This window comes from Tachysurus vachellii, chromosome 2, assembly GCF_030014155.1.
Source record: "Tachysurus vachellii isolate PV-2020 chromosome 2, HZAU_Pvac_v1, whole genome shotgun sequence".
Lineage (NCBI taxonomy): Eukaryota > Metazoa > Chordata > Actinopteri > Siluriformes > Bagridae > Tachysurus > Tachysurus vachellii.
This window is the reverse complement of record NC_083461.1, coordinates 20,572,603-20,583,140: the sequence shown is the minus strand read 5'-3', so window position 1 is coordinate 20,583,140 and position 10,538 is coordinate 20,572,603. Positions and strand designations below refer to the sequence as shown.

The window sequence follows — 10,538 nt, the reverse complement described above, 5'->3', positions numbered from 1 at the left end:
GAAACCAGATATCTCACATGGAACCCACACTAATGCTGATGCTGACATTATGGGACAAATTTTGCATGCAACGCAGAAAGCCCTCTGCTCTGCATTTAAGTTTTATGCAAGTTATTTACGTGCCAGTTTTATGTGCCAGGATTAGGCCTGCATAAACCATAACTAGGGCAGTTGGGTTACATGTTTACCTTTATTTACTGCCACTTTAACTACATGTTCACTGTAGCTGCACTTATTGGTTTATCAGTTCCTGCTCAGTGCTTATCGTTACTGAGTGTTGGTTTGTTTTTTTGTTAATTATTAACTTTGGTTAACTTCGGGACTTTTTTGGTCAAATCTTAGTCATCCCTAATAAGTATAAATTTTAACCTGGTCCAACGCCCTTTTTTTTCTTTTCAATTAAAATTTGTAGACTGAGCATGTAGCAGTTAGCAGTAATATATATAATATAAAATACAGGATATATACATTTAATTCAGGATTAAATGGAAGGAGCAGGGAATTTACAACCTAGACTCTTGTGAACAAAAAGTCCCATTGACTCAAAATGGTTAAGTAATTGCTGGAAACGGCTTAATGAGTGAGCTATAAGTCACAGCCTGATGTCTATGAAACTAACACAGTTAAACAGCAGTTACATAACGGCTACACTAAGCGTAATTAGGAAGGAAGTTCATGATATGTCCAGGCTTGGAGTCAAAGCAGTGAAAAAGCTCTAGTCATTAGTCAGGTGCTTGTGTGTGTGTTAGTATTTTAATATAGAATGCGTTCTACCTCACAGTGATGCACACATTCATGATTCGGCTTGGACAGAAAGTGTTGGTTAGTTTTAGTCACAGGTTTATTTTAAAGTGCTTGCTCTAATACATTATCGTTTCTATAGTAACAGCTCATTCACAAGGACCTGTATGCTGAACGCTCCGCATAATTTATATGGGGACATATGCAGTGAGAAGATGTGTAATGTATATGTGTGGATGGAGCTTCCAGCTTCAGCCCTTTGTAATTGTCAGAGGTAAAGTTCTCTTCAGGACATAGAAGAGAAGCATATTGTGTCTGTAACTTGGCTTCATATCTCTCTCTCTCTCTCTCTCTCTCTCTCTCTCTCTCTCTCTCTCTCGCGCACACACACACACACACAGGCACACACACAGTTTTATACCTTTCAGAACAAAGACAATGTTAAAGACAGATTTGTTCAAATTGTATGTAATGGTTTAAAAAATGTGGCTTCAACTTCATTCATTTTAAATACAAAAAACATTTTTTAATTTTATTTTTTAAGTTCAAATATTGGAATGTTCTACAATGAAAAAACAGGGATTTCCTAAACGATGATGGAGTGTCAGCACAAGACATAAATATGACTGATATAGGATGTGAGGATGTTGCTAAAGATAGTGTACTGGCATGTGACGAGATTTCTCTTGAGGAGGTCACACAGAAGCGTCACAATGGTGCGCAACGCAAATGGAGTTGCCACGTCTTTCACTCGAACTGACCAAGTTTCCTAGAAAAAAGCAGAAGAGGCAGAAGATTTTCAGTTTAAAGTTGAATCTGTTCTCTGAGGCATTTAACCAAACATCATGACAAATCATGACATGGCAAATGGCATCCAAAAGCTCAGACTCTAACGTTAGTGGAATTGCATTACTTAGTGAGTTTCAGATAGAGTTAAAAGTATTAGTTTGACACCACACCCAGAAAGTCTTTAACTCCTAAGATGCTGCTAATGACTTTCAATTTTTTTCCATCACTCTCCATTCAATAAATTTTAAAAGTATTTGTAAATTAATTGTATTTTCAATTTTAATTTTACATTTAAATTCTACATAGATTTGTTTACCTATTTCATTACTTGTTTTTCTATTTATCTTATTTAACCCTTTTTCATTTTATTTACAATTTATTTTTTCAATCATTCTCATTTCTATATGTATTAATTATGTGAATAATAATGTACTATGATTTAAAATAACAAAAATATGATGCAATATTTGAAAGAAAAAGGACAAAATATTACATTCTTTAGATTTTATTTATTCTTTTGTTTTTGTTTAATCATTTGATAAATCAGATATAATAGGTAAAAAAACCCAACAGTTTCAGTTTCTAAAAATTGTTAAATCAGTTAAAAAACAGTTACAAAAAAGCAAACAAATATTTCTTCAATAAAGTATGTCTAGCAGATGTGACAATAAATAGATGGTACATATTAACACATACAAATATAAATAGAACAATATTTAAAACACATTCATTCTTTGATATACAGATGCCCTCATCTAGAGTGACTTACATTTATACTAAGCAGTTGAGAGTTAAGGGCCTTTATTAAGGGTCCAACAGTATTAGCTTGGTGGCCCTCGGATTTAAACTCACAACCTTCCTATCAGTAGTCCAATTCCTTAATCAGTGAGCTCCAACTTACCCTATAATCCAAGGAATACAAATACATTCATGTAGATTTAAAAGACCTAATATAGATCATAACGGGCATGTGGTGGTGATGATTAAAATCCATCAAATGACAACAAGCTCACAAAACACAAAAGAAAACAAACTCTTTGAAGAGGGCAATGGGTGCAGTCTAAATAAATAAATAAGTAAATAAATTAATAAATAAATACAAAAAATATATAAATAATCACATGTTTTAAGTCTGTGTTGTCCCAGATATTGAAAATCATGTAAACAAATGATTCCCCCAAATTTTGCTGTCCAGGTCTTTAGGGGATAAGTATTATCTTCCGGGGATTTATGAATCTTGACCCTCGAGTTCTGCTGGAGAGATAATCATGCTATGGAGGCTGCGACTGACGTCCTTGGTGAACTGTCTCAGTTGGATCAGAGCCAGATGTGTTGCCACCTGAGACATGTATTCATTTTCTAGTTTAGGAGCCAGATCTTCTTGCAGCTGGCTTTCCGATACCTTCTCTGGTCCATTCACCGCCTTAATCAAATGCTGCATCTGGAGAATCCAAGAATAATGAAAGGAACCAGTGAGAGGCTTCACAACAAGCCCAACAAAGCTACTCCCAGGAATTTATGTCTATCAGGCTCTAGAAAAGGTCTCTTACCTTGTGAATGTGCAGTATTGCATCTCGCAGGTCATACAGAATTTCATTCGGTTTCTTGACTTTAAAGTGTTCTAGCTCGCTGATCACCTTCAGCAGGATCTTGTGCAGCTTCAGACCCTCGACTATGCGCCCCAAGGAAACGTCCTGGAAGGATTGTGTTCAGTGAATACCAACAGATTTTACAGATTTTTACGCTTCAGCAAGTACTTCCTGGGCTATAAATATATCATCTGCTTTAGCATTATATATTTAGATGCTAAACCCTTTCTAGAAACTGTTTACCAGATCAGACTTTGGAGTTAAATAAAAGTAGAATCAATACTTACCAGTGTAAACTTGTCTGAGAGGGGCTGAAGAGGACTTGGTTCTGGTAAACCCAGGAAATTCTTGAGGATCTGTAGAGAGCTCAAATCACTCTCATTTAGAGACAGTGTCTGTACAAAAAAAAGAAGACGAGTTATTTTTAAACGTGTTCAGACAGGATGTAGGGACTAAAATTATCAGCGCATACTGAACGCACTCACGCCTCGCAACAAGTCTGCCCTGATCTTACCTCAGTGTGGATCAATGATTTGTGCACTGCAGGAATTTCGATGAGTATCTTCGTTACCAAGCTGTATGCATTCTCAGCATTGTCCTGAAATTCAGAGCTTCTCATGACCTCCATATCTTTAATATCCAGCATGTGTTGGGTCTCTGGTAAAGGTGCCAGAAGCACAAATCTTCCCAAAGTGCTTAGAGCAAGGAACATACCTGTGGAGTACAGAAGAAAAAAAGATGCCCTGGTTTTTCATTGGATTGTCAAGCTGTAACATGATAACATATAACATGTAACATAACCTCAGCCAGCCCCGAGTGAAGCAGCAGAGGAAGTGGCTGAAAATACACAAGCCTTGGACATGTGATAAGAGTGACAGAGTAATACAATCTGTAAAATCATCCTCAGAATCATGCAGCAGATCCAGAGCCAGAGGCAAGATCTTGCAGTTGTTTCAGTACAACTAAAATCCCTTTTTACATAGCTGCATAAACAGATCAGCAACTTAGCCTGAGATCAAATGAGTGTGTACTCACCAAGAAAGAAGCACATATTAGCTTTGCTCAGCTTTACAGATTCAGTCAGCTATACTGGCCATCTAAAGCTTTGAATGTCATATATGTAGGCAGTGAAGGATGCCCGAAAACCCCATGATGTCATAGGAAACTTTCATCATCTATCTTCTTTTTTCCGTTTTAAGTAAGATCAATTATTCCTATTATTCCTAAATTGTCACTACTCAAATTTTTTCCATGTTTGATTTTATGATTGAGTTTAAGTTGAATCTAGACTAGACTATTTTTCAAGGGCTTCATTTACACAATTTTCAGTTTCTCTTACTGAGCTGGAGGTCCACCTCGAGCATTACAGAGCTTTTTTATAACTGAACTTCATCAGAGTGATCGTTTCCTGGTTTTATAATAGGTTGTGAAATCATAATTCTTGCCCTAGACATGTGTTTTGATAGAGGTTGCTATTTAAATTTTACTGATCAGTAGGAAAACAGTGACCAAATTTTTTGGCTGACAGTTCAGAAGGTCAAGACACTTAACTTTCTCAGTTGTATTGGGTGCTTTGGATAAAAGTGTCACCCAAAAGAGAACATTTAAAATAGTATCGGTATACCCAACGCCCAAAACAATCACTGGTTAGTAATGTTTGTATTTCTTCCAAACATGTTCCAAACATCTGTATGTTCTTCGCATTTTCTTCTTATACCTGTGTGGTCCATCCAGTGTAAATAATTACTGTATACCCAAAGTGTCTAGATTATAGATTTAATAGTTAAATATTAATCAAATAGTAAAAATAAAATATCTTTTTCCACCTTCAAATGTGCTACCCAGTGACTCATTCGTGGTTCTGGTTAAAGTGTATGTCCCTCAGATGATAAAATGTCTGTTTTGTGCCTTCTTTTAACTCTCTAAAATTCATCATCATGGTTCTATCATCTTAGCCAACTGATGCAATTTATTTTAGATTCATTTATTTTCTGTGAAATGAAAGACATTTCTAGAAACCGAGCTTGAATTTTTAAAATGCATTGATGAGCACACATGCTACTGGAAGAAGGTTATTTGAAAGAAAAGATGAATGACATGACACATACATTTCTACCTTTAACATGTGATTTTTATTAACAAAAGCACCTTTAAAGGAAACTGATTTCTGATTGGGTGAAGCTTCAACACTTCTTGTTACTGAAATGCCTCAGGTGTATTTGAGCAGGTAAAACAATAAAATACAGAAAAAGGCCAAAAGTAATTATGCCCGCCTACTGCCCCCTGCTGGTTTAGGATCAAACAGAATAAGAAGCGTGTCTCTACAATCAGATAAACATTTCAGAAAATCTTCCTACTTCATCTACATGAATATGAGGGGATATAAAAATGAATCTGTGACATCACTTTGCAGCTTCTGGCAGCTTTCTGAGCAGTTACTTTCCTTTGAAAACTGTCGGCAACACTGGCTCAAAAGCTTCTGACTAATTGTCTTCATTCTCTCTCATCAGATCTTCTGATCACATGATGTTTGGTGTTTGTCACACTGTTCTGTAAAAACTTAAGAGACTGTTGTGTGCAATCAGCAATAACTCCATCTATGAGCAGGTGTAAATGTGTTAATACATGCCAACACACAAACACATTACACGTCTGCTCCAAAGAAGAGAGACACAAACTCCAGGTTTTCTTAGACGCAATTCGTAATTGTGTAAGTGGACTAATTATTCAGTCAAAATCAGCTGCTCATATTGCACACAGTAAAATGGTAGCTATATGCAACAGAATTAAGCTCCAGAATGAGCTGTTGCTGCAATGCAAGTTCCTCAAAGTTTTTCTAAGGAAATGCGATGAACCCCCAGAGATGACAAAGCCATTTTTAAGACAGTCACAGCTTCTGATATAATGGTCATCATCCCAGAATGGTGTAATAAGACCTTTTGTAGTGACTTTCCCAGTGTAAAAAAACAAAAAAAAGAAACCTGGTACTATTGAGGTGAGGATTTCTCAGAAGTCTATTTATTTGCTTTTGTTTGTTTATTTGGTCTACATATACCCTGAGCAGCAATAACAGTAATGATGAAGTAAATATAATTGGTAATCCTGAGCATCTTCACAACAGTAGGTGATGTAGGGTGTTCCCAGTGTGCAGAGGTTAGAACCTACCAAAAGTGCTCCAAGGAAGGATCACCAGTGACCAGAGTCATCAGCTACCAAGGCTCACCGATGTGTGTGAGGAGTGAAGGATACTTCCTCTGGTCTGATCCCACAGAACTTTAGAACAAACTGCTGAAGTGAGTGTCAGGGTGACCATGCTGACTCCTGTACACCACCCAAAGCTCCAGTGGGCACGTGAGCATCAGAACTGGACTATGGAACAGTGGAAGAAAGTTGCCTCTCCTCATGTGGATAGAGAACATGGCACCAGGATGTGCTATGGGAAGAAGGCGAGCTGGCAGAGGCAGTGTAATGCTTTGGACAAGGTTCTGCTGGGAAATATTGGGTCCTGCCTTCATGTGGATGTTTCTTTGACATGTATTACCTACATTGTTGCAGACCAACTACACCCCTTCATGGCAATGGTGTTCTCTTTCAGCTGCTGATGGTTCCAGACACACTGTTCAGAAACGGTTTGAGGAACATGACAAGTCATGTTTTTAGCCTCCTAGGCCTCAAAATTTTACAGATCTCAAGAGCATCTGTGGGAAGTGCTGCACAAACATGTCTGATCTATGGAGGTTCCACCTCAAATTTTTTTTAAGCCTTTCTAGATTCATTAAAGTAAAAGATTTTTATATTAATGAATTAAAAATATTTTCTATATGTATTATTCAAAAAGTCTGATATACAATTATATATGCAGTGTGTATATTCATTATTACAAGTAATGAATGACTAACAAATGACTAGGTGTGTGTCTGTGTGTGTGTGTGTGTGTGTGTGTGTGTGTGTTTTTACCCATGCGGTTGTGTGTGTTTAAGTGTAACTATGTCTACACACAAATCATACCATCATCACAGCTTCCTTCTTATGTAATATTCACGATTGGTGCAAGCAAATTTCCATCATGATGAAATTTAAAGTCAGATTTTCAGTCGGCTCAGATGACGCTTAGATTCTAAAAAAAAAATGTCACATCTTTCCTGTAATTTGAAAGGAGCAGCTATATTATCTCGGAAAGTATTAGAACACCAAGGCCAGTTCTTACACTGAAGACATTTGGGCCTGAGATGAAAAGATAAACATAAGACGATCAGACGTTCACCTTTCATACCTAGATGTATCATACCCATATCTAGATGAATTAAGTTTCAAATTTTCAAAGCAGCTTTAAAAACAGAAGAAAAATTGCAAATAAAAAAGTTTAAGATTATTTTAATATTAATCTTTAACATCTATCCTTAATGAGCAAGCCGAAAGGCGACGTGGCAAGGAAAAACTCCCTGAGATGATATTTACATTCATAGCATTTAGCAGACGCCCTTATCCAGAGCGACTTACGTTATCTCATTTTTATACAACTATTGAGCAATTGAGGGTTAAGGGCCTTGCTCAGGGGCCCAGCAGTGGCAGCTTGGTGGACGTAGGAATCGAACTCACAACCTCCTGATGGGTAGCCCAACACCTTAACCACTAGGCTACCACATCCCTATGATATAAGAAAGTAACCTTAATATGACTCACAGGGAGCACAAGACTCATAAGGGAACATTTGGGTGACACTTGGGTGCTACAACAGTGTAGGGTTGAGTGTAATTGTGCAACAAAGAGGCCCTGAGGAACTGAAGTCAGGGTCATTTCTGAGTTCATTACAGACTTAGCACTAATTCCTTCCTGCCGAAGTCTACAAATGTTTACTGATGACGACCAAAGCTGACTCCTGCAATGGTAGTTCAAAGACAATGTGATTGTCTCCAAGTGGTTCTATCCACAGCAATCCCACGGGTCACAGGATGTCTATGCAGATCTACCTCAGCAGAGTGCACCACCAAGTCACAAGACAAAAAAAAAAACAACCTTAGAATATGACACCTTTTGTTTGGACCAACCAATCAAAAATATTGGAAACTGAGCCAGAAGTAGTGGTAGTGTCATAAAATGGGCTCACATGTCTGCTTCTGGAACAATCTCTCTAATCTTTACTGATGATGGAGCTCACGATGGTAGCAGCAGAAGGAATTCAGAAGCGGACAGAAACATTCGGTATGCTATATTTCTAAATGCAAAAAAGCAATTTGTTTTTTGGTAATTAACTTTTTGGTGTCATTTTGACTTCTGCTTAGTAAATTTATTAAGGTACAATGATAAACTGGCCTTAGATCACATTTTGGTCAGCAGATGGCACTGTTTTTGTACAATCTGTACAATCTACAAAAGAAAAAGAGGAACCATTAGTTCATAGTGTCAGAGAGAAACACACACACACACACACACACACACACACACACACACACACACACACACACACACACACACACACACACACACACACACACACACACACACACACACACACACACACACACACACACACACACACACACACAGCTCCTGAACCCTCCATCCCCTCATGTGGAATGTGAGCTGCACTAAAATGTAAGTGAACCTGAGCAACAGGTGTGTGTTTGGTATCAGGCTATAACATTACATGTCATACCACACACACAAACACACACACACACACACACACACACACACACACACACACACGCACACACTCCAACTAACAGACACCCTATTAGTTTACTTTTCCATTCAGCTGTCTGGAACAGGTCCTAATGTCTTTTGGCCACAGACGCAAACACTACACACAATACCTCTGTGTGTGTGTGTGTGTGTGTGTGTGTGTGTGTGTAAATACTTGTACAATTAAGTTCAAGCATGTCATGTTTAACTTTTCATCTTAAGCATGTTTATGATTTACCTTCTTCTTCCTGCATCACAGAACATTTGCTCGATGTTCCTGAGCTGATGTTTTTTTCTCACATATTCTTCTTGTGTCCTCACTTCCTTGCCATGTCCTTGCAGCTGTACAGTTCTGTGTGTGTGTGTGTGTATGTGTGTGAGAGAGAGAGTTAGATGTCAAAGAGGGACGACTTTCCATGTATATTTCAGTAGTGCTTGTCAGACGCACCTTGGCTCTGCCTTTCTCTGACCGTCTCCGACTTCCTGAGCAATGACACACAACAACCTTGTCGTATTTGTGCACTAATCTGTAAATGCTTTGTCAATTCTTTATATCAAACTCCCAAGCACTATTTAGATGTCATAATGAGTTTGGTGTTCTGCATTTTGCCCATTTAAATTAGTAATAGTGTCAAAAGTAACAGGAAAGAGTTGTTTTGTTCTTTGCCACAGAATTTGAAAATACACAGAAGTGTTTCAACGCATTCATGTTTCCACAGCAGTAATCAGCTTCTATACAGAATTAGGTTGTACATTCAATGTAAACTCATCTGTCAATAATCACAAAATAAAGAAAAATTTTTTTTTTTTACTTTAATTTGGGTTTTATTTATTTTTTTATTGTTTGTTTGATTGATTACTTATTTTTCCTTTTATTCTAGTAAAGTTCCAGAAGGGTGAATGCGAACCAAACATTTTCTCAATATTTCTAAATTGCTGTGATTTTCCATAGATTTGGGCTGAGATGCGTTCATGCACATTTAACCAAATCCTTCTTCCATTTCCGTGCATCGAACATGAGTACAGTTCATGTGCGTCTTCACTTAGTGTTCATCTGGCAGAGAACTTCAACTGGTCACTCAACACCAGCTTCATCACAAACAAAGCCCAGCAGCATCTCTACTTCCTATGATGGCTGAGGAAAGCACATCTCCCTCTCCCATCCTAATTACGTTTTTCAGAGGGACCTGGTTTGGAAATTGCTCCATCTCAATCGTAAGACCCTGCAGTGGATAGTGAGGAGAGCTGAGAAGATCATAAGTGTCTCTCTTCCCTCTGTCACGGCAATTTACACCACATTCTGCATGCAAAAACCCAACAGCATTGTGCATGACACCACACACACCTCACACACACTCTTCACCCTCCTGCTGTCTGGAAAAAGGTACAGAAGCATTCAGGCCCTCATGATCAGACTGTGGAACAGTTTCTTTCCACAAGCCATCAGACTCCTTAAAAACTGAATTGAATTGTACCGAGTACAAGACACAAGAACAAATTTTGAAGAAAAAAAAATACCTGCAGTAAAATCAGATAATTTTAGGTGGAACAATCACAAAAAATTCTCTGTACCATTATGGAGTGACCTATAATATTCAACTTATGAAGGGCAGATGATTTAAAAGATATTTAATGAAAGAAAAAACACGAAAGCATATGTGCAATGTATTGTTTCATGACAGTTTGCTACAATTTTTTAAAAAGTGATTTGTTTTTGCAATTGACCTGCACAAA

At 37.7% G+C, this 10,538-nt stretch overlaps 1 protein-coding gene across 1 annotated transcript; it reads right to left on the bottom strand.

Moving 5' to 3' along the window:
• Positions 1 to 2,207: 2,207 nt before the first annotated feature.
• LOC132859978 (uncharacterized) lies at positions 2,208 to 4,227 on the bottom strand. The gene is made up of 5 exons (XM_060890997.1): positions 4,155 to 4,227; positions 3,634 to 3,833; positions 3,407 to 3,514; positions 3,081 to 3,224; positions 2,208 to 2,971 (listed from the first exon to the last, which is right to left on the bottom strand). Exons 1-5 carry the CDS (start codon positions 4,168 to 4,170, stop codon positions 2,759 to 2,761), a joined length of 681 nt encoding a protein of 226 aa, XP_060746980.1. The 5' UTR covers positions 4,171 to 4,227; the 3' UTR covers positions 2,208 to 2,758.
• Between the last annotated feature and the right edge of the window lie 6,311 nt (positions 4,228 to 10,538).

Coding starts and splice junctions, on each gene's coding strand:
- LOC132859978 (XM_060890997.1), bottom strand. Junction 3,225..3,406: donor TCTCAGACAAGTTTACACTG/GTAAGTATTGAT, acceptor CAATCCTTCCAG/GACGTTTCCTTGGGGCGCAT. Junction 2,972..3,080: donor CAATACTGCACATTCACAAG/GTAAGAGACCTT, acceptor TGGATTCTCCAG/ATGCAGCATTTGATTAAGGC.